We start from the raw sequence: 24,057 nt of genomic DNA, 5'->3' as shown, positions 1-24,057 counted from the left end.
AGCGTCTTGGGACCTCATACAGTTCTCCCAATCGCCATCAGCTGTCCTGTCATGTTTTCCTGAATCTCATCGATGGTCTGAAATTTCTTCTCTTTCAAAGGTGATTTTAGTTTTGGGAAAAGCCAGAAGTCACAGGCACCAAAACTGGGCTGTAGAGGGGCTGAGTCACCTGGGTGATTTGATGTTTTGCCAAAAAACTGCACAACACATGATGCATGAGTGGGTACGTTGTCATGATGAAGCTGCCAATCACCAGTTGCGCATAGCTGCAACCTTCTGAATCATCTGAATAGTTTTGTGAAGGAATATTCAAGCTTAAGGCAAAATTTGATGCAGATTCGCTGCTCTAGTAGCTCAGTCATTTTGAATGTGACAGCCACACAGTACACATGCTCACTCAATGGTGTCTACCGCCCCCACTGACTAGTACAGTGAAGTTGTCATTGTTCACACAAGCACATTCCAGTCCTCTCTCCTTGGCTGCCAAGTTACATTGGTGTTGTGCAAACCATTGTTGTTATTTTAACAATGGTTGGACTTTTTCCAGGCAGACCTCATATTCTTTAGATAAGAAAACTACTAAGATCCAGTTTTTGAGCTCAGGATTATTAACTGGGGAAGAGATGGATGTATCCACAGTGCTTTAAGGGTAATAAGGGCTGATAACTAGAGGAACAAATAATACTCTGAGGGGAGAGAGGAAGTGCTGAGTGAACACCACCGGGAGATATTCGTCCTCATTAAGAGATCTTTAGAGGCTTCTTGGCACAGGTGGCTTTTAAACCGCGTCTTGAAGAACGTGTCAGATTTGGAAAGGAGGGGAGAGGGAATTGATCCAATCTGAATAAAAGGATGGACTTGTGACAGTGTGAGGTGTGTGAAGGAGGGACTAGGGGAGCAGTGTGGTTGAAACGAATGATAAGTGGAGGTTTATGGAGGCTGAAGAGGTGGTCCAAGGCTCCTGAGCTGGTTTGGAAGCCTGACTCGGACTCCTGATAGCTTAATGTGCCTGACACCTTAACCCAGGCTGCGCTGAGATCACGAGTAGCTCTTCAGGAGTGGACCGACAGGGCAGTGGAAGAAGGCTCACTATTTCTCCGATGGCCAGAGCCCTGCCTACCTCACTTCATGATTGCTCAATGAACAAGTACTCTTTGGTTTTCTAGCCCATTGATCCTATGACTATTTCTAATTGCCTTTAAGTTCTGCTTTGACTTCTCTTTCTGGCTGGTGCCTGCTCCTGGTTATACCTGGAGACCAGTAACTTACAATGAGTTTTTTTCTGGTTCTTGGTCCTGTTGTTCAGGGCTGTGACATAGGGTTATTTCGTTAAGAAATGTGAGAGGAGATAATGAGTTCCTTAAGAACAGTTTGGCTGATTCATTTTTAAAAGTCTTTTTAAAAATAGTGAAATAAAACAAATATACTGAAAAGTATATACATATAAAAGTACAGAATAGTGAGTAATCATAAGGAAATTCATGCAACTACCCATTGGGTCAAGAAATAGAACATACCAGTATCCCCTGGAACTTTCCCATCTGTCCCTTCTCCATGGCTTGTTCCTAACACTGATGTTTGCTAAGAAATCTTAGTAAAGACTATCTCTGTCCAGCTTCTGGTCACTGGTCAGAAAAGCTCCTGCAGAAGATGAAATACAAAGAGCAGGGAATCAGGCAACAATCTGACCGTTCTTCTAGAGCTGCCCACACAAAGGAGATTCCATCTCCATGAGTGCTTGGGAGAGACTGACAGATGGTAGGAAACGTGGGGCGCACTGGTGGCTGGCTCAGGTGATGACCACAGTGTGCAGACAGGAGCCCTTGTCCTGTGGGGCTCGTCTGTCACTGCAGTTATTCGATGCTTGTAACCAGAGACTTCTGAGATTTAAAAGTTACCTTCCTCCTGGTCCCCACCTGGTGTGGCACCCCCACTCAGCCTGGGAGATGGAGCACTAGTGGAGGGAGAACATATTTCTTTTTTTTTTTTTTTTTTTTTGAAGTTTTTTTTTGAAGTTTTTTTTTTTTTAATTTTTTTTTTATTTTTTTTTATTGTTATGCAATTACAGTTGTATGCCTTTTCTCCCCATCCCTCTACTTTGGTCCAGGGGAGATTGTGTGTCCTCAGGCAAGGATGTGGCAGAACTAATAACAGATCAGTAATAATTCATTAGTAATCTTGAAATTCAGCTTATAGACATCTTTGGAAACTGCATTTTCTAACAATGATCTTTAGTTAGAAGTCTGTATTTGTGGAGGGAGGCTAGTCTGAACAGGCATAAGGGGAGAAATAATCTGCTTCAGAAGAGAAGGCTGAAAGGCTTTGCCTTCTCCTGCAGAGGGGTGTGTGCCTTCCAATATTTCCACTATTGCTCTTCAATTATTGGTGAATCGCAACTAGACTGGCAAATTCAGAAAACTGGGGTGGGGGGAGAGGGATGCTGTAGTGAGGGAAGCCCCTGTACATGCAAGTTGACTTCCTGTTGGCTTGTTTTTCTATATATGACCTCATCTTTGGGCTGGACCAGCCACTTTGTCAAGGAGGCCCTCCTGACCGAGGTCTGGAGACGGGGAAAGGGTGTGGGTGCCCCAGAGGTAGCGAGCCAACATGTCCAGACACTCAGTGTGCTCTGTCTGGGTGGAAAACCTCATTGGAAGCCAGACTGAATCACACCAGTTTCTAAGACATTCCTCAACCATGTTAGGCAAAAGCGTCCCCCGCTGACGAGCTGGGGTAGAAGGAAACCTGATATAATTTTGGAAAAACCTTCTTTGAGAAAGAAGTTTCTCACAGCTGTTTAGACTCTCCCCGATATCCAGCATTGGAGGGGTCCCAGGCCACACGGAGGAGATTGATGGGTTCAGGGTGCCAAGAAAAGGGTTGAGGCTTTGCAGTACTGGGGGGCTCGCCATTCCTAACTCCCCTCAGGGATCTAGAAGAAGAAGAAGCAGTCATCTGAACTGGATAGAAATAGAAGTCCCTCCCCCTCTCCCCAGGCTATTTGTTGAATTAGTTATTATTTCACATTAACAGCCAGCCCAGACCTCCTGTATTTGGCTGCTGTGTTGGAAACTGAAACACAGACCAGAGTGGTGGGAACCCAGGTGCATAGGAGGCTGCTGAGGTTTCGGAGCTGAGCCCAGCCTCTAAGGGGGCAGGTGCAGAATCTGAGCACAGGGAGTTAGGCAGTCCTGTGGAGCCCCTGAAATTGGAGCCTGGGCCCCAACATTGGACAGCCCAGCCATTGACACTGCTTCTTCTGAGTGCATCAGAATGCCTGGTAACCTGGCTGTCTTTCTACCTCCTGTGGTCTCTCTGACTTGCTAGGCATTGCTTTCCTGAATGGGGATCACTGGGAAAGGTGCGGGGGAGGAGACCCAATTTCAACAGCTCTTTTGACCTGAGCCAAACCCATCTAAGTTCAATCGGTGACGTTTATAGGCGCTCAATGGATTAGGTCCTAAATCATGGTGGAAATTTTCCTGGAACAGGACAAATCCTTTTGTAAATAAGAACATTCATTTTTTTTTTGACTAACGTGCCTGGTGAAGCCTGTGCCCCTGAGAAGCCCAGGACATCCGATCTTGTTTGGGTTTGGTGCTAGCATTTGAACATGTGCGCTGAGCAGCTGCGGTTTGGGAGCAGCACTCAGTTCAAGCTTCAAGTCATGGAAAGCTGCCGGGTTTAGCCAGGATGTCAGTGGCACTCAGGAAAGGGCTGTGTTTCCAGTGCCTAGTGAGCAGCAGTTCAATTTAATCAGTCAGGACATATCTATTAGTCACTTGCTGTATGCCAAACATTCTGGGTATTAAAAAATGGTCCATTGCCTGTAAGGGGCTTTTGGGCTAGCTGGGCAATATGACACACGTGGATAAAGACAATGAATGCTGCCTGCCGGTGCCTGTCCAGTGCTGAGTGAGCGGTACAGATTGGGTGCTGGAGTTAGGGCAGGGAGAGAACTTCAGTGGCCCCCTGGGATTTGATTAAGGAGCTAAAGATAGGTGGAGAGCAATGGAGAGGGCGTCCCAGGAATAGGAAAAGCTGGCACCAAGGTGTGGAGTACCAGGTCACATCACAGGACTCTGGTAGGAGAGCAGGCTCTGAGGGGAAGGGGCAGGGGAGACTGAAGGCCTGAAGACCAGGCCTGGAGGAATTTGAGTTCTGTGCTGTGGACAGTGGGGACTGGGAGCATTTTGATTCCAGCAAATATGTACTGAGTGAAAAGAAAGCAACCCCCCACCCCCAGAACCCAGCAATCATTCTTTAATACACTATGAAGTCCCCACTATGTGCTAGGCACTGTTCTAGGCTCTGAGGATATACAATGAATGAATGGGCCAAATGCCCCCCACTGGAGCTTACATTATGCTCCAGGGGATGGTGGAGAATGAGCACACCCATGTGTAAGGCCAGGGAGTGGTAAACATTATGAGGAAATTGCAACCATGAGAGATGAAAGAGACCTGTTTCATTTGGGGCATTGGGCTGTACCCTTGGATTATTCACAAGTCACCTTTTTACTCCATATTGCTTCTGTCTTTTGACTTGGAGGACAATATTCAACCACAAGCAATTCCTCCCATCTGTTGTTTGCCAGTAAATTCTCTCTCCTCACTTGCCCCTGAATGATGGTTTGGGGCTATGGCAACAATTTCACTGTTTCCAGGGAGACAGTTTAGTTTCTGTGCATTTCCTGCTGTCGTGGCAGTGAGGGCTTCAGGACCCAGAGTGAGGCTGAGTTAGACCCTTTGGAATGGGCATCAGGGTTTTGAGCTCTGAAAATTGATGCATTCATTCCCTTCCTCTTGGTCTCTGGGCCAGCGCTTGCTGAGCTGCTGGAGTCCTGAGGGACCTTGTCTCTGGTGCTCTATCTTTCCTGGCCCGGAGGCTGTCTGTGATTGATTTGACAGACGCACACTGGGGTCCATATAGAGGAATCTGGCCACTATGAGCATGACCTCTCTGGACCTTAATTTCCCTTCTGTGGAGAGAGAACTAGGTGAGTGGTTCCTAGACTTTCCATGAAATACTCACTTAAACTTTAAAAAACTTAGAGACTAACACGGGATTGCCAGCTTTTTATTTGACAAGCATGGACATAAAGAAGAAACTATCAAATGCCAGCTCTATCATCATTGTCATTTCATTAAAAGGGCATATTCTTACCCAACAAAGGAGTGATGACATAATGTCAAAGAAAAGGACAGTTTTTCCTTGGAGAGGTGTTCTGGCCGTCTTTCACTGACATACATACATTATGTTGTGCTGCTGCTTTTCTTTCCAAACTCCATTCTGGAGCGGTGCTGCTCCATGGCCCCAAACTCAGGGACTGCAGGACCAGAGGGCTGGTGAGCCATCCTCCTAGCATCCTTTGCTGTGGAGAGTGAGACCCCACCTGGACGGGATCCTCTTCCCAATTCTCCCAGGTGACAATGGGCTTTCTTCCTTCTTCTGCTTCTCCCCACTTGACCCTTCCACTGTCTTTCTCTCTTAGCAATTGCTCTCTGGAAGTGAAGACATTCCCAAATTATCCTGGGCTGCTTTTCAGGAGCTGGGAGAAGGGGGCAAAGAGGAAGAGTCCATCATCTTTGACCAGACAAGCTCCTCCCTCAAGCATCTAAACTCCTCATCTTTGGGTAGCATTCAGTTGTTCCTCAACCATATTCACATCCTTGTTTTGATTCAATTTGCCTTTTTCTCTACTAACTTGTGCCATAAAACTTAACTTGGCCATGGCTTTCTGTTTTCTCGGACGAAAATGAGTGTTTGGGATTTCCTGTAGGTTTTAATTATCCATGTCTAGTCTGTCTTGACCAGAAACCAGATTAGGCCTCTACCTTGGTGAAGTGAACAGAGATCAAGTTTGCTGTTTGGAAAATATGGATTCACCTCCCGATCAGTTCTGTATCAGCTGGGGACCTTGGGCAGGTCATTGTTTAAGGCCGTGTATAAGTGCATAGTCTGGCACTCGGCTAATAGTAACTGCTATTTACTGGGCCCTCACCAAAGGGCTTTGCATTCATCATCATGGTTGATTCTTACAAATACTCTTGGGGGAAGGTAATTGTAAGCCTACTTTTCCAATGAGAAAACTGAGTTTAGGATGAAATGGAGTGACTTTCTTCCCACTCTCCTCATGCCATCTCTTGGCCTCATGGGACTCTACAGTCCCTGGTATGAACAAGCTGTGTTTCTACCCTCCTGTGACCCTACACCCTTCCTTTCTGAAGGAAGGGAGTTCAACCTCACAAGTTCCAAGGTCACTTGCAGATCTTACCTCAACAGCTCTGTGACTCAGATTCATTTCTTTTTTTTTAAAAGACAACATTATTTGAAGGGGTTTGAGTGCTCTTCTTGAGACAAAAAGTGATGGCAAATTACCTTTCCATGAAATGTAATATTCCTTGTAGAGCAAAGGGGTTGCTTTTGAGCTCATGGGCCCTCAGTGAAATTTGTAAGGCCACGGTGCTAACCACAGATCTTCAGCCAGCTCAGTGCCTCAGTTGTTTATCTTCAAAATAGTGACAATAGTGCCTCACTGGCAGTATTGTTAACAGGATTAACCAAGCTAACATAAGGCATACAGAAAATTACATCCATTATTAATCTATCTGAACTTCTGGCCCTGCCTCAGACTTGCCTGGTGTGATTATGAGTGATTCCTTAACTGGGAAACAAATGTGAGTTTTTGTCTTCTGCCTGGTCCATTGTGCTGGTCTTCTCATGGGGCGGGTCCTGAGCTGTTCCCTGCCAGCAGGTTAGATAAGCAGCAAAGTCACTGGGTGAGCAGGCTGACAGGGACCCAGCCCAGGTCTCTCTGGCTGAGGGAGGAGAGCTGAGATCTCTGCTAATCCAATTTAAAGTCTCTAAGGCCGGGATAGTGGACTCAGGACTGGCAGTTTTAGGTTCCCATTTTATTAAGCTCATTGAGGGCAAAGGAAATGGTTATTTTGCAGATGTGATGTATTTGACGAGATGTGTGCATTAGTCCTGGAAGTGCGGGATTGACTTACTAATTTTAAACAGCGGATGTGGCCATTTGAGAACACATCTCACTGTACTCCCATGTATAGTACGCACCCATGTTTTTGGCCCAAACTTTCAGGAAAAAAATCTTTTGTTTTAACTTTTTAATTCAATTTTTATTTATATTTAGATACTTGTTTTCTGTCTTAGAAAGGAATTTTAGCATTTATTTTTGAACATATTATATCATTATTACTTTTTAGAGTTACATTTTTAACACATATGCATAAATAAAAGAATTAAAAATGTTCCTATAGATATGGAATTAGTACTACCCATGTATAATGTGCACCCTTATTTTTCCATCAAAAATTTGGGCAAAATAGTGCAGATTATACACGGCAAAATATGGTATGTGTGATGGGTCATTCAGTTCCTGGTTAGAACCCCCTGCATTTCTCCAACTCCCTATCCATTCCTGGTTAACCAGATTAGATGTCTATACTACAAAATTTTATTATTTAGGAGTCCACAGGGTGTCAGATGATTATTTCAGTGGTAGTAATAAGCAGCATTTCATAAGGAGATTCCATGTCTTCTTTGTACTTTTTGTCTATCCTGAGGCAGTAAGGGATAGAAGAAAAACATGGCCTTTAGTCTTAGAATAGATTGGATTTAAATTTCAGCTCTGCTGCTTACAAGACGAGTGATTTTGGAAATTGCCCACCTTCTGCGGGCCTCATAATATTGCTACCTTGCAGACTTGTGAGGATTAAGCAAGATGGTGTAAAACCACCAAGTAGAGGTCATGGCCCTTGGTGCACTGTCCTCCCCAAGCATTTCACACCACCAGACACTTGTTAGTGAGGGACTCACAGTCCGGACCTCAGGGTCAGGCCAGACAGAACCTAGGGGCGTGTTTGCACAGCCCCTTTGCATTCGAGACGAGGAAACCTGAGCCACCACGATGGTAGGAGACTTGTTAAAGGTTAGCTGGCCTGCTTCTGCTGTCACCATTTTCCTCCACAAAGACTGACGAAAAGCAATTGTTCCTTCACAGGCCAGGGAGCTCCTAGCAGTGGGAACCTTATGCAGCCTGTGGTGGTGATGTATCTTATGAGACCAAATAAAATCAGATGGTGTCCAGCATCCCAGAGTAAATAGCTTTGTCTGAGCTCCTTTTAAAGATCTTAAGGCCTGAATCTGTGCACATTGTGCCCCTTTCCTGGTGGTGAGGCCCGTGGTTAGCAAGCAGGGCAGCTGCTGGTTGAGTTCATCTGGTGCAGACGTGGTGGTGCGCCCTCCAAATGTGGGAGATGGATGGGGAGGCCTCGAGGTGTGGAGGAGGCTCTGCCCTTCCCCGGAGGGGCTGGATAACCAGAACTTCCCAAGGGCAGAGGACAACTGTGCCACCCCCTCCCACCAACTCTGTGTGGAGCCCACCTCGTCTGCTGCCCCTTTCCTTGCCCCCCCGTATACCACCTCCTCTCTCCTCTCTCTTCGCAGAACTCGCACATGAAAATCCCCACTAGTGGAGCCCACATTATGCTTTATTTGCTTGAGCCGCTTAAGGTAATCGGCCTAATCCCTAATACGCAGGATTATCAGTACCTGGGAGGATCCCATGACTGGGCCACCCATCCAGGGTGTGCAATGGGCTGCCAAGGGGATTTCCTCTTGGCCCATTTGGCAGGAGTGGGGGTGGCTGGAAGACCCTTCCCCAGCACTTAGGCCCAGGGCAGAGGGACCAGGACAGTGGCCCCGCATGAAAGCACTGGAAGCTCGATGGGTTTGTAGGTATTGAAATTCAGGCATTTCTAGGGCCCAGGCCAAACTGTGCCACAGAATGTCATAATCATTACCATGAAATAGAGCATCTTCTAAAAGCTGAAATGGGCCTATGGACTTTTACTCAGTGGATTTCAAACTATTTTTTTTCCACAGAAAACCCCTTCACACAGAAACAGTCTCGCATGAAACCTTTAATAGGTGGAGACTGTGCAATGTAGAGATGCTTTGATTTCATAGGGGCCAGGAACCTTGCCTCCTCTGCCCTCTCTTGGTAACCTCTAAGTACCTAACACAAGGAGAAAAAACCTGTGGGTTTAACCCACTGCGCCCTCTCATTTCCCAGATGAGGACTTAGCTCAGAGAGGTTCGGTGACTGGCCAAGGCCACACAGCGTATTCCTGGCAGAGTCAGGGCTAGAGTGCAGGCCCTGCCTTTCAGCCCAGAGTTCTTCCCCCTGCTACCATCCCTCTAATAGGAGGGAAAGGTTCCTTCTGCTCTGTAGTGAGCAGCCGCATGCAGGGCTGCTGGGTCAGTTTTGACAGACGCAAGGGGTCAGGGAGAGGAGGTGGAGGCTGTAGGGGGATGGAGTGAGGGTGGGGGTGGCAGGCAGATAGAAGGAATAACTCAGAAGCAGAATCTGTCAATGTAGGCTCAGGGGAAATGGCTTTCTGATGTGGACCAGGGAAATTTGAGGGGCCTGTGAGACACAAGGAGAGGACAGATAGAGACTTCCTGGGTCCTTTCTTCCCCCACAGCCTTCTGGATGTCAGGAAGTGTTCCATGGTGCCAAGGCCCTGGGCAGAGGGTCCAGGCATGGACTTCCAGAGATGAAAGTGTTCCTGGTCCCTGCTCTGTCCCAGAGGGAAGAGGGGAGGACATTCTTTTCAGACCCTCAAGATTGCTGGGCTGAGAGGGCAGGCATCACAGCCGCCTGAGAATGTGGACAGCACCCAGGGAGGCTGGATCTTCTTCACTGGCAACTGCATAGAGAGCCTCAGTGCTCCGCAGGAGAGCTTCACAGCCATGCTCATGTCCATTTCGATGCTCTGCTCCATGAAGGATGATTATGATTCTGCGTTTCTTCTTGGCCGAGAAAGGAACTGTGTTCCTCTCTCCTTCACTTAACTGCCCTCTCAAGGTGTGGTGACCTTGAAGAAGGGCCTCTGTGGTACATGCATTACCCAGATTGCGTGGGGTGAATGGAGTGCTTAAGATAATAAGGTAATAAACCTTTCACGGGCACTTTAGAACCGTGCATCATCCTTCCACACACATTATCCCATTTGGTCCTCAGGCTGTCCCTGAGAGAACGTCAGGTCAGGGACCCGTCTCTCTTTGGTGTCAGACAGCTGGGTTTAAATTCTGACTTGAGTTTTTCTGGGCCAGCTACTTAACCCCTCCTCTGCAGATGAGTGTGCTCGTATCTGCCTCGTAGAGTTACTATGATGATGCTCGAAACGGTAGCCAATGCTATTGTTATTATTTATTAATAATCATATCTAGGTGTTATGCATGCTAAGAATTGACTTCCCACTTGCTGCAGCTGCCCTTCTTCTCTCCCCTCCTCCCTCCTTTCCTACCTGCCTTTCACTAAGATGTCTCAAGTGCTTACTCTGTGCTCATAATGTGCCAATGTTGAGGATACAGCAGTGAGCAAGAGATGACAATTTTTCTCTCATGGAGCCTACAGGCATTAAATGATGGCTGAAGTATGCAGGCTTCCAAGTGGTGGTATAAATGCTCTGAGGAGCCATAGAGCATAGATGGGGAGTGATCAGGGTGGGGTGGCTGCCATTTCCAGTGAGGTGGGCAGGGAAGTGCTCACTAATAAGGCATCAATGGCCCGAGCAAGGCTAGGGAGCAGCCATGTGGCCATCTGGACAGGAGGAACAGCCAGTGCAATCAGCCCTGAGACGGAAGTGGGCCTGGAACGTTCTGGCAGCACAAGGAGACTGATGCGGCTGGAGTGAGTGAGAGAGTGGGAGACTCAGGATAATGGCAGGCGTGGGACAGATTGGGTGGGTTGCACTGTGTGAAGTCTCGAAGTCTATGACGTCCTGCGAGTGGGATGAGAAGCCACAGGAGGGTGAGGGCATGGTAGTCACATGATCTGATTTACATTTTTAACTGTAGTTTTCCTCCCAGATGCTCACTGTGTAAGCAACTTCCCAGATCTGGGATGAGGAGACAGTGTTCAGAGAACTGAGACATAATTAAACCTGAGACTGCCTTGTTATCTGAGGGCAGCCTCAACAGGGAGCAGCCAGGGAACTCTGCAGTCTTCCTGGTGGCTGACCCCCACCCTCTGCTGCAGTCACCCAACAGGTGTGCTGTTCTGGGGGGCCTTGGCTCCTGGCATGGCCTGACAGGTGTCGATGGGAGCCAGCCCAGGGTGAGGGAGCCTAGCTGGGCAGGAGCAGGTGTGGTGGCTGCTCACAAGGAGGGTGTGGTCTGCACGGCGGGCCACCTGGCAGGACTTGGCAATTTTAACATCTTGTTGGGGCACAGGGAGGTAACCGGAGCCCTGCTCTGCAAGGTATGGCAGGGTGAGGATCTGAGAGTTGAACCACATGGTCTGTGAGGCCTGCCTTTGGGGTTCTAGAACCCTTTCTCCAGAGCAGCACTACTTCTTGCTCACAACCAGAGGACAGCAATGCCATTGTTGCCCACCTTCACTAGGCAGTGGGTACTTTCAGCAAGTGCTGGGTTCCACCTTACCAGATTATAAGGTTGCACTCATCACTGTCTACAGAAGAGGCTTGGGGAAGTGAAGGGATTTGTCCAAGGACATTCAGAAAAGCTGGACCTGGATTTGGGTATCCTTCCATCCTCAGAGGTCTTCCTACCATACCACAAACTTGAAATTTCCCTTGTAATGGGTATGATTCAGGAAGGACAGAGACAGACATGCACATATCTGAAGGCTGGGGGCTGTGGGGTTCTGGGATTACAATGGGCTTGCTCTCCGGGGCTGGGTCAGGGCTGCTTGTACTGCTAGGGAAAGCTAGCCCTTTGAAGACAAGAAAGGCTGCTCCCACTGTGGCCCCCACACCCAACTCTGGGAGCAGGCCAGGTGGAGGCTTCTGCCAGTTTTGGGAATCCCTGGACTCCAGGCTGCAGCAGAGGGAATTGCTTTGGAGTCCTCTTGGCTAGGTTTGAAGGAATCATCCCACTGGGGAGGGAACAAGAGATGTGTCGAGCGAGCTGGCAGTTTATATCTTGGCTTGGGGGTTGCCTGGCTGGGCTGGGTGGCTCCCCCCAACCCCCTGCCCCAGGCCCTCACTCACTCTGGGCCAGTGTCCCTCTCAGGGCCAGCAGTCGATGCAGTGGTGCAGCTTTAACTTTAGAGGCAACCAGTCTCATCAATGCATGCTCTGTTGTGGCAGCTATAACTGCTGCATGCCAGGCACCATGACAAATGCTGGGCATTGCTTGTCTCATGTAAGCTTTGTCACCACCTTGATGGGTCCGCATGCCTGTCCCCATTCTACATGGAGGAGGTCGAGGCTCTGGAGCTAATGTGCCCACAGTAGTCAGCTTGTCAGGGGTGGGGGGTCCATGGAGCAGACCTATGCCTAGGTGGGCTCTCTGCCTCTATGCTGAGGTCTCAGGCTCTGTGCCTTCCCCTGAGATACCTGCTCTCAGTTGCCCTATATGTAAAATGGGGATAATTCCACCTGCCTGTTGGATTTATTATAAGTTCTAATCGAAATCATGCATAGAAAGCACCTAATTTGTAGTTGCTGACACCCAGTTCTGGCTTGATAAGTGGTGGCCAATCACTGTTACAGTGGGCCCTGCCCCTTACCACTCGTCCCCTGTGTGTCCCAGCAAGGCCACTTCACCTCTTTGGGCCTCTGCCCCTTTTCCTCCGGAGCATGGGGTTATGGTCCCCACTCCAGATGAAGGATGCTTCGACCAGAGTGAGGTCAGAAGTGGCAAGGGCCTTTCCCTCCAGGCAGGGAGTGCCCCCGCCCCCCCAGCCCGTGGCATCGTGCTTCATAGAGCTCCAGCCCCCTCATCCCTCTGCCACTCCCCCAGTCCCATCTCCCACACGTGTAATTAAGCTCAAAACATCCAGTGTAAGCAAATACTAACAAGGGCATTATCTCCCTTTTGTCTGTGTTTTTCTTTGCCTATCATAAAGTAATTAAAATAATGAATGCCTTGTAAAACAATAGGTAAGAGGGCTGGCAAGAGAGCATTATCTGCTCTATACTGCTTGTGCTGTGAATTATTAATGCATTGAAACCACTGTGACTGGAGAGGACTCCTGCCTCCAGCCCTTGTCATGCCCACTCCCTCCTCCCGGGTCTGCCAGGTGACTGCAACCCTGAACTCCAGGAGCTGAGGACCAGAGAGCTGGCCCTTCATGCACCCCTGGTCATGGCCCTGGACCAGTTCAGAATGTCCCAGGGACACACTGCTCAAGAGGAAACATAAAAGCCTCTGATTTGAGGGCCTTTTCCCTGCCCCATCTCTTCCCTGTCCACTCCCCGTCCTTTAGTTCTGGAAGAAGCAGGCAGTTCTGGGACTGGGCGAAGAGGGAGGGGCTGAGAAAGGGCTGGGTGTTAAGATCCATGTCCTATTTCAGATAATAGCCTGGATGATCAAGCCATGCCAGGATCATTAGGAGCAGTGGTTCTCAAAGTGGGGTTCCCAGACCAGCAGCTTCAGTATCACCAGGGAACTTGTTAGAAATACACGTGGTGGGGGCCGGCGGGGCAGCACCCTGAGTTAACAAGCTCTGCAGGTGGTTCTGATGGCCCCTCATGTTTGAGGACCACTGCTAGAGTGTCAGTGGCTGGAGAAGTGGGAGGCTGTGGGACTCATTAAATTGGACGTGTATTGAGTGTCCTGGGGTGCTTTTAATCCCCACCATGGCTGTGGACAAGTAATGCTGCTGCATCTGGCCGGGCAGGTCCCACAGAGGCAGGAGAGCTGGCTCTACACCTTTAGATATTAAGGCTGACCCTGGATCAGGGTCTTCTCTTCCAGGACATGCAACTATGAAGAGTCTTTACATTGCCAAGACTTGGGGTCCTACCAGGCCACTGAGACTGGCCTTAGGTGGCTCAGGCAGCTGGCCCCACAGATGTCATCAGGTGGCTCTCAAATATACCCACCCTGTGCCAACCCCTAACCCCACCTCTGCTCCCTGCTCCCTCTTGGACTGTGTTAGCTCTGTGGGGCCCAGCACTCTTGGAAATAAAACATGAGCACCTTGTGTTGCTGGTACTGCTTCTCTCTTCCCAGCTCCCGAGTCTGGGGTGGCTGGAGGGAGAGAACCAGGCATCAGGAGCAGCTTCCTGCCAGCCTTCAGGGTCCCCTAGAGCAGCAGTTCGCAACCTTTTTGGCACCAGGAACCAGTTTTGGGGAAGACAGTTTTCCAGGGACTGGGGTAGGGGGTGGTTTCGGGATGATTCGAGTGCATTATATTCAAGCTCACCTCCTGCTGTGCAGCCCAGTTCCTAACTGGTCCAGTCCTTGGCCCAGAGGCTGGGGACCCCTGTCCTAGAGGATGACTCACCTAGACTCGGAGCTCTCTTTTCCTCACTCTGCCCCTCCCCCTCACTCACTGGAAAGATTTTTACCTCTGCCTTTGGTTTTTCCCCCTTAATCCAAGTCACAATGATCCGCAGGGTCAATTTGCTTTGGAAATTAATTCTAGTGTTTTAAGTGATGAACATAATTGCACTAACATCTGTTAAGACATTTATAGATCTGCAAAAGAAACTCAGTGAGTATTTGAGTAAAGGGCTCAGTTAAATTTAAATTTTAGATAAATAATGGATACATTTTTAGTATAAGTATGTTCCATGCAGTATTTAGGGGCATACTTATGCTAAAAATTTATCTGTTGTTTATCTGAAGTTTAAATTTCCCTGGCTGTCTTGTATTTTATTTGGCAACCTTTAGCCCAGGTTCCATAGTCAGTGAGGGGCTGATACTCATAACTGTATTTGTTCATTCATTCATTCGTTCGTTCGTTCGTTCATTCATTCATTCATTCATTCACTCATGTTTATTGAGCCAGCTGTATTCCAGGTACTCATTTAGGCACTCAGGATATAGCAGTTGGGGTGGGGGGCAGAGAGTGAATGAAATAAGTGAATTTTAGAGTATATTAGAGATTTTAAATGCTTTGGAGAAAAATAAAGCAGAAAGGCTATTTTGTCAGAGGGCAGGGTTGCAATTTGAAAAGGGTGGCCAGAGAAGACTTCATTGAAATAGTAATATTTAAGCAAAGACTTGAGGGTAGTGAGGGAGCACGCAGTGACCCTTGTGGGAGAAGAGTATTTGCGGGAAGAAAGGGCACATTGTATGCAGATGAGTTAAGGTTAAGGCCCAGTGTGGGGCTCAGTTATCTGATGATGTCAGCCTTGTTTCCTCATGCACATTTGAGGCCACAATGGGTAATTTATTGTCTCCTGTAACTGAAAAGGGCTGGGGTGGACTTCAGGCATTGCTGGATTCAGATGTTCAAATGATGACATCAGCATTTCATCACTTCTCTTACTTTTCTCTGTGCCGCCTTCATTCTTATGGAAGGATTACCTTTCCTACGCTTTCCAGCAAAAGTCCCGAGCTTGAGTTGTATTGAGTTGTTCATGCATCATGTGACCATCGATGGCCCAGTCACTATTGCCAGGGGGATGGAATGACATGATTGAGCAGTCCCCATTCCTGGAGCCAGCGTGGGCCCATTAGTCCCTTTTGAACCACACAGAGGGATGAGGAGGTGGGGATTTCCTTAAGGAAAGGATCGGGCACTCCTGTGAGAAGGGCATGAAGGCTGGGTAGGGGAAGATCCCAGGCAAGATGCTTTCCCTCCTGAGCTTTGTGATTTTTTTCTTAAAAATGGGAAGAGGAGAATCTCATTCTTCCTTTCACAAAGATATTTTAAGAAGAAATAAAGGAAAGATTCTTTTTAAAAAAGATTTAAAAAAACTGATCAAAGCCATAATCCATTCCTTCTTTCTTAACCCTGTACCTTCAAGTCAGTTCCTACCTTAGCCGAGGACGCTTCGGTTTTGGGGGGTAGGTTGTGTTTTTAAAATGCACTTGGTCCCTATGTCTCAACCCTTGTTCTCTCTGTTGCCAGGAGGCCCAGAAGATTAACAATGGCTCAAGCCAGGCTGATGGCACTCTCAAGCCAGTGGACGAAAAAGAGGAGGCGGTGGCAGCCGAGGTCGGCTGGATGACCTCTGTGAAGGACTGGGCGGGGGTGATGATATCTGCCCAGACACTGACCGGCAGAGTCCTGGTGAGTCCTCAACTTCCTCCTCACATCAGGAGGCCTACTTTCTGGTCTAAGGTTGCTTTGTTTATAGGGATGTGATGTTTCACAGGGTCTTCTCCAGGCCACTGGCTGTTGGGAGGAGGGGCTAACAGGGAGCGCTTGTGTATGGTCGTGGAGGACAGGCTGGGTTCATGCACATCTAAGCCAATGTTTGCAGAGTGGGCTATTGTCCGGGGAACAGAGGGAGCAGGGACTTCTGAGTGTGTGTGTTTGTGTTTGCTGGCCTTCTGGGGATGCTACTGTTGTCCTCTGACTGCTAAGCAGAGAGTTCCTTTGGGGAAGTTTCCTAACCTCCTGCCCTGTGTGATCTGGATCCTACCCACAGTGGGCATCCTCAGTTATGTTGGGTGAAACTCATTGGCAGCCCACCTGAGGCTGTCTGACCCTTGCTTGGAGCATTTCTCCTGCAACCTTATTTCTGATTAGGCTGTTTCCTGCCCCATCTGCAGCTAGGGCTCATCCTGTCCCTTCTCTGGGGATTGCCTGCTTTCTCTCTGATCTTCTTGTATAGAGCTTGGCTTCACTGACTGGTCTCATGGTCTTCTGGTTCTTGGCAAGGATCATAGGTGAAGCAAGCCTGCAGTGACCAATCATGCCAGCTTGCCTGGTACTGAGGGGTACCTTGGACTTGGGTCTTTCAGTGTGAAGACAGGAGAAGTCCTTAGACAAACAAGCACAAGTTGGTCAAGAGCCAGGCCATACTCCTGACATATGTGGACCCTTTCTTTGGGGTAGCCCTGCCCAATGGCTTTCTTGGGTCTACTCTGGGTCAGGAATATTCCTGAGAAGGATTTGCATTTCAAATAATTTCTTCTTATAATTCTGGAAGCTGTTTTGTATGGGCTACCCTTCCTGGGCTTGAAGCTGGGGCTTGATCAAAAGTCATTTGGCTTATAGATAGTAGATGGGGATAGAGCTTGATGGCTGAGCGGATCAAAAATCAGGCAGGGATACTGGAAAGTAGATATTATCACTCTCGACATTACGTGGCAAAAACTCAGTGAGGTGGTGACTGCAGATAGAGGGAGGTGGTGAAAATTTCACCCATCACTATCCTTCTTAGGGAGAACTGTACCTCATGTTTGGGAAAAACATCTTATAAACAGCTTGAAAGAAGGAGTAAGACACTAAATGCCATGCTTGGGTTGTAAAGTTGGTGGCCAAAGAGCATTCAAGAGGGACAGGGTTCTATTTTCTGAGGGACTCATCATGAGCCGAGCCTTCTGAGAGTCTGGTTATGAAGCTGTGGCTGATGTTAATTGGTAGCAAAATAGAAAGGGGAGAGATTTTTGAGGAAGAATAGTTGTTGCGTGGAGGAAGATAGAGAGGAGGGGATGATCCAGGTTGGTGCGATCCAGGTTGCTGCCCAGGAAAAACTGGGCAGCACTGAGTGTCAGATGAGGTAGTGAAGGCAGCATTGCTGTGGGCTATGCTTTGTAACCATCATCCTTATCTCTCCCTCCTCCTGCCCACCCAAGTGTCCAGCAGAGTCTGCATTGCTCTTCCATGCTTGTTTCTGAGTGGATTCCATGTGTGAAACTTAAAGGGGTTGAATTCTGGGTCTGGGCATTCATGTGGGATGAATGGAGACAGTATCTTCTCTATGTATGGCGATGGTGAATGAGGAGCAGCAGATAGTTTGGTTACACAGATGTGCAGCCCCCACGGCTTCCATGTGACCCCTAGAGACAGTTCTGATTATCCTCAGCAGCATCAGACAAGAGTTACTGAGCACCAATTCTAGGCCAGGTGTTCTTTTCAGCCCCATGGAAAACAAGGATTGATCCTGATTCCATTGCACCATGGAAGTTATTGGAGGATTGTCTGGAGAAATGCTAAGAGTACAAGCATTGTGTGGGTTTGTGTTGGAGTGGGGGAGCTGAATGTGGAGAATTTTGGGGGATCAAGAAAGCCATCATAGGGACATAAGCCTTTGAGCTGAAACTTCCATTTCAAGATGGACTGAGCATATACTTGTGATATAAAAAATAAAAATGTACCTGAGCTTGAAAACAAGAAAGGGACCACTTAGTGGGCCAGAAGCCGAATACCTAATAAGAGAGACAACATTTGAACTGAGCTTTGAAATGTGAGTTAGGATCTTGAGCATCAAAGCAGAGGAAATTGTTTTAGAGTGAGGAGCAGCAGGAGCAGGGAAGGGCCACTGCATTGATGGACCGAGGCCTGGGCTGTGAACACAATGGCACCCAAGGGGAAGTGAGCCTGGGAAGGTGGGCTGGAGACAGCTTGTCCCCTCTTCAGATGCCAAGCAAAAGAACTTGGATGGAATTTTGTAGGAAAGGGGATTTTGAGAGAAGGGTATTATGATTGGTGGTTGTGCAAAGAGAGTTGGTGGACAAACGGAGACCAAATTGGTGAGGTGGGGAGCTCGGAGGTACTGGGATCAGTTAGGATAGTGAGCTCCTCGCACCTGTGACAGGATCTGAGGGGATTATGGCAGTGGACCTGGTGAGGCAAGGCCGGAACTAACACCAAGCGTGGAAGCAGGTAGGTGGATGTGGGTGGCATTATATAAGTGGAATCACAGGCCAAACACACCCAGCATCCACCTTGATACTATTACTGGCAATAATACTATCGAAAGCCTCTTGTGGGCCAGGCACTGTGCTAGACCCTGCATGTTATGATTAGATTGAAGGGTAAGGACCATGTCGAAGTTTTTTGTATCTTCCATTTTGCTGTGGTGTTATAGGGATTCATTACAAGGAAACAAGCAAGCCAGTTGTATCAATGAATCTATTTCCATTTTATAGTTGAAAAAACCAAAGCATAAGAAGGGCAATGACTTGCTTAAGACTATGCAGCCTCCAGGCTAGGCCCTGCAGGCTCTGGACTCCCTGTCTAGTGCTCTTTCTGTGTCATTACTTCCCAGTTGAAGATAATGCCTCTTCTTTTTTAAGCCACTACCAGCTGTCTCTTTGGCTGTGACATTTTGACTTTATTGTCTCTGAGCCAATTAGGTCCTAAGGCTACTTGGCTGGACTGTTTTAACATTTTCATGGATAAGCACAGTCTGCCCAGGCCTGCTTGCCCAGGAAGCCATCTGCTCTCTGAAGGTCCCCTTGGAGGAAATCCTGCCTGCACTGCTCTGGCACACTCAGAGCAGAGCAGGTCCCGCTGCACAGAGAGCAGGTGTCCCTGAGTTCCAGAGCAGACCCCTGCTCTAGGAGAAGGCACGTCCTTGCTCTGAGCAAGGAACAGGTTTCACAGTGAAGTCTCAGTGCCTGCTCAGAACCCAAAGCTGCATTTGTCTTGAACTGTCCCAATGTTTAGCCTTCCAAGAATGGGATTAAAAGCAATACTAGACACCCGGCTGTTCAGAGTTCCCCTTTTCAATTTTTAATTTGTTCTCCTTGATGCAAAGCTCAGGAGCTTAGCCTCCACATCTGGATGCCCCCTTCACCTGTCTCATTGTCACAGGTGAGAGAGTCTCAAAGCTGGGGCATTGTGGATGAGGTTCAGCTGGGGAAGGATGCACCAGCACAGCCTGGGCATAGCTGTAGACTCCCCTGCTGTTCGGGCTCTCTCAGAGGGGCACATCCTTCATTTGTCCTTGTTTCTCACCTGCACCAGATGTTATTCTAGGCACTGGGCATAAATAAAGCAGGGAGCAAGAGAGATCCAGGGTGTGAATTACTTAGAATGATAAACTAGATACAATGTTGTAGAGCTTAGTGTAAAACTGACAATGGTGGTGACTATTGACCAGTGCTTTTTATAGTGAACACCTGGAGCTTTCTCATCAAAGTGATGATTCCTTGATCAGGTGTCCAGATAGCTGGTCCTTGCCTTGTGTCTCACCTTGGCACTCATGCTTTAGCTTCACAAAAACAGCAAGGCTGGGCAGAGCCTTCTCTTGGAGCACATGGCTGAGGGAGTCCACCTCAAAGTGAACACCAGGCTGTCAAGAGCTACTGCTTCTTTTATCTTTTCTTTAATTAAAAAAAATATTTATTTAAAAATGTTTTCTGATTATAAAATTTTGGAACATACTGGAAGTATTGCTGATAAATTCCACTTTGGGATTTGGAGGTGGCCCATGCTGAGGACATTTCCACACAGCCGTGAATGTGTTCCTCTCAGCTGCTGTTTGGGCATTTTTGGGGACTTTGTTCACTGAATGTCACCCTATGTGCTCTGTGCACAGACTCGGGGGATAAGTGGTTCTTTGTGCCAGGGTTTGCAATGGTCCTCCTGACGAACCTCTAGTGAACACTATAAATGGGGAGAGGGAGCATGGTTCTCTTTGTGTTGTGGCTGCTTGGAGCCAAGCTGGTGGCCTATATAAAATACAGAGTCTCAGGATTTGCATTCTGTGTATTCACACACCCCTGGCTTCATCTCTGTGTCTTTCCTCTCTTTTTCTTTGTCCTCATTTCCTCACTCTTCTCTTGAACTTTCTGTGGTATGGGTTATGTGCTCCATACAGTTTTTTGAGCAAATTAAAATCCTTCTAAGAGTAAGGCAATGCATATAGATAAAGAAGGCAAGATACACACTGAGTCAGCTTTTGTATTGTTTGGTTGTACTTTATGGAAACATAAGCCAAAGTCAATATTAGTGATAGTCTAGTTCAGGGGTGGTAACTTTTTTTGTAAAGGGCCAGGTAGTAAGTGTTTTAGGCTTTGCAGACCATAGGGACTCACACAGCTATCCAACTCTGCCTTTATAGTTTGAAAGCAGACACTAATAATACATGGGCATGACTGTGTTCCATTTAAAATGGAACACAGTCATTTTATTTACAAAAACAGGTGTTGGGCCAGAGTTATTTCATGTGTCATAGTTTACTGACTTTTGGTCTAGTACATCTCCTTATTTTATCAATAAAGAAATTGAAAGTCAAAAATTGAAAGCAATTACTTAGGGAAGAATTCTCTAAGATAATATAGCACAAGAGTGATGGTATTAGAGAACCCATTCATAATGGGGAGTGTTACAGACACAGAGATACACACACCATCTACATTAGCACCTTATTTCTGAGTATTCACATTAATTTCCACATTGATCTCAGAGTGACTGTCTCCCTAGGGAAATATGGCTTGTAGCCCAGCATGACTTCAGCTCCAAGTGTAAGCAGTGTCTACACTGCCTGGGCGGTACCTGAACCCTGTTTGCCACAGAGTCAGTGTTTTGTGCTTCCCCTCAAAGACTTGTCTTGTTAATACAGCTCTCAACTGCTTGAGCAAAGAGAGAGCCTTTAGAATTACTCTTCTGATTATTTTTCCCCATATTCCCATGATCTTATACTACATTTAAATATTGCTCCAGGATGCATCCATGTCTAACCCATGAACTGAAAATATATGCTATTTGCTTAAATGTATGGGGGATGATTAGTCAAAGTAAAGAGAAAGAAAAATGCTGGTCTTTTCCTTTATTGTCCTAAATATATCTTATGTGTGGCATTCTACTTTCTCATTATATACATAGTCTGGCCATTCTATCCTTATCTCCCAGGGCCCAAGAGAAAATATATATCAAATATACCTTTCAAATAGGAGTAATCCTGTTGGTTTCACAGAGTTAAATAGATGTGCTCACTGCTGGACTATTTGCCCATGAAATTGGAGCAGTTGAACAAGATGGAGGCGCACACGGGGATACGCTCCATCAAATGCGTGACATTCACTGCCGTCCTTTCTTCCTTTAGGTGGCTCATGGTGCTGGTGATGTTTCTCCTGGCGCCTGGTGGCAAATTCACATTCTGCTCACATTTTCATCTTTCTCTCTTTACCTCTCTGTGCTCCACTCATTATTTTTTTACATTTTAGGCAAATCTACGTGACATTTTTATGTCACCTACAAATGCCCTATGTAGAGGTTTCAAAGGCACGTACTTTTACTAAGAATGTCCCCATATCGAATAGGTAGATCCTGCGCTCTATGCAATTGGGAGTAAATTGAGATTTTATTTGAGATTTTTTTTAAACTCCCCTAAGTGAGACTTCTTTTAATGGGAACACAAATTCTCCTTTAGTACTTAATAATAGTTCTTCATTTTGTTCTGTGCATAATTAGAGTTTATATTTTGGGTATGAATTGGTAAGTCAAAGAAGGTATGCTTTCTTTATAAAATTATTAAATATGAGATTTTGTCTTCATTTGATGAATGACGCACTAAATTTATTACTTGTGAGCCAGCATCACTGGGTGAAAAAACATGAGTTGGAGAAGTCCCTGAATCCAGCAGACAATTAGATAGGTAATGAGCTGCCTGTCCCTGAAGATGGTCACAGAGAGGCATGATCACCCGGGTGGCACTGTTATTGACTGTTGGCCAGACTTCATCCTTATTGCTCCAATGAGGTTCTGCAGAAAACTAGACCTAGGAGATGTTCCAGGATAAACGTGGTTCCCTGGAACTTGGACAGACTCTTTCTCATCCCCTTTTTGAGATTGCCAGTGTGTATTAGCATGTATGTATCGAAGAAATCCTACAGTAAGAAAGCAAAAAGACTTTTTTCCCTAGCATTTCCCATGCCTATCACACCATGGAACCCTTTCTCATGAAGCACCGGGGGCATCACCAAGAACACGGTTCGGGAAACACCGAACTTAACCCAGGGATTGGCAAACTGTGGCCTATGGGCCAAATCTGGCTGACTGCCTGTTTTGTATGGCCTGCAAGCTAAGGATGGTTTTTACATTTTTAAATCGTTTCAAAAGAAGCAAAAGAATATTTTGTGACATGTGAAAATTATATGAAATTCAAATTTCAGTGTTCATAAACAGAGTTTTATTGGGATGCAGCCATGCTCACTCATTTACATATTTTTATGGCTGATTTTGCAACGCACCGCAACAGCAGAATTGAGTAGCATCCACGGAGTCTGAAATATCCACCAGCCTAAAACAGTTACTGTCTGGCCCTGGACGGAAGAAGCTTGCCAACCCCCAAACTAAGTTACCAAGTTCTCCTGCTATGTGACTGCCACCGTCCCTCTCTAAGTGGTCAATGGGACTGCTCTGCAGTTCCTCATGGCACAAGGTAATGGCTAAGATGCGCCATCTATCCCCTTTGTGTAGAGACATCCTTCATTTACCTCCATAAGATCAACTGAATGATGCAGAAGGATGGGGAGACAGAGTTCAGAGCTGGGGGCTTCCAAGTTCCATAGTAGATACTCTGCTGGCTCAGCATAAGAGTTCCCCTTCCCACGGTGAGTGGAACGTATGGAAATTCTGTAGCAGGGTCTCTCCCTAAGTCGCCTCCTCTACTGCCTTTGTGCTCTGCTGTCATTTCACCCCAAGCCCCACTGGGCAGCCAAGAGTCTGGTTCCTATGATGGAGAGTGCCCCTGGTTCTGGCCTGCAGGCTGGTACCTCAGCTGCACTGGCTGCTGGTCTGCATTGTTGGCCTGCAGGTCACGTGCTCTGTGTGCAGCATCTCCAGAGTGTTTTGTAAAGAGCAGCTGTTAACGTTACTAGCTGGTGTGTTGACTTCTCTGACCTCTCCTGTGAAAGTGAAGGAGAGCTCCAAAAATCAATCCTCAACAGCTCTGGAGAAAGGAAAAGCCTCTGTTGCCTTCCTTCTCTGGGGTTTTGGTGTGGGGGAGATGGGAGTGGGAAGTGATGCCTGCTTTGTCCTTCCACCTCATCCTTCTTTCTGTGCATCCATTTATATCCATTCATCCATCTAGCCAATCCTCATACTTTTGTTGATGTTCCCCACACAGAATTGAATGTAGCACTCAGTCAGTGGGTGCCTAATAAATAAGGCAGGGTACTTTGGTATCTGCAGCAAGCAGGCTGGGCCGGCCTTCCCTTGCCAGTCATCTTGCCTCTGTTCTCTCTATTTTAGCTTCTCTGTTGGGTCTGGGAGATAGAAGTCCTGCCCCTCTGCTGATCCAGCCCTATCTGAACTGGAGCTCCCACTCTCTTTTGACCTCCATCTGCTCCTTATGTTTCTTTCTCATTTGATTGGAACCCCAAAGAGGATAGAAAGAGTGCTTAGCATCCTCAAATCTCCAG

The 24,057-nt window shown here is 47.2% G+C and overlaps 1 protein-coding gene across 18 annotated transcripts in view; it reads left to right on the top strand.

The window, feature by feature from the left end:
- Nucleotides 1-24,057, top strand: part of KCNMA1 (potassium calcium-activated channel subfamily M alpha 1) — a 720,350-nt gene that overhangs the window by 198,071 nt on the left and 498,222 nt on the right. For all 18 annotated transcript variants that reach the window (XM_053922057.2, XM_024561262.4, XM_071221238.1 and 15 more), the window contains exon 2: nt 15,863-16,024. In XM_053922057.2, the coding sequence (XP_053778032.1) occupies nt 15,863-16,024 (162 nt within the window). The remainder of the gene's footprint in view (nt 1-15,862; nt 16,025-24,057) is intronic.

This window comes from Desmodus rotundus, chromosome 4 (assembly GCF_022682495.2).
Source record: "Desmodus rotundus isolate HL8 chromosome 4, HLdesRot8A.1, whole genome shotgun sequence".
NCBI lineage: Eukaryota > Metazoa > Chordata > Mammalia > Chiroptera > Phyllostomidae > Desmodus > Desmodus rotundus.
Note: the sequence above shows the minus strand (reverse complement) of the source record. Positions and strands in the feature narration are given on the sequence as shown.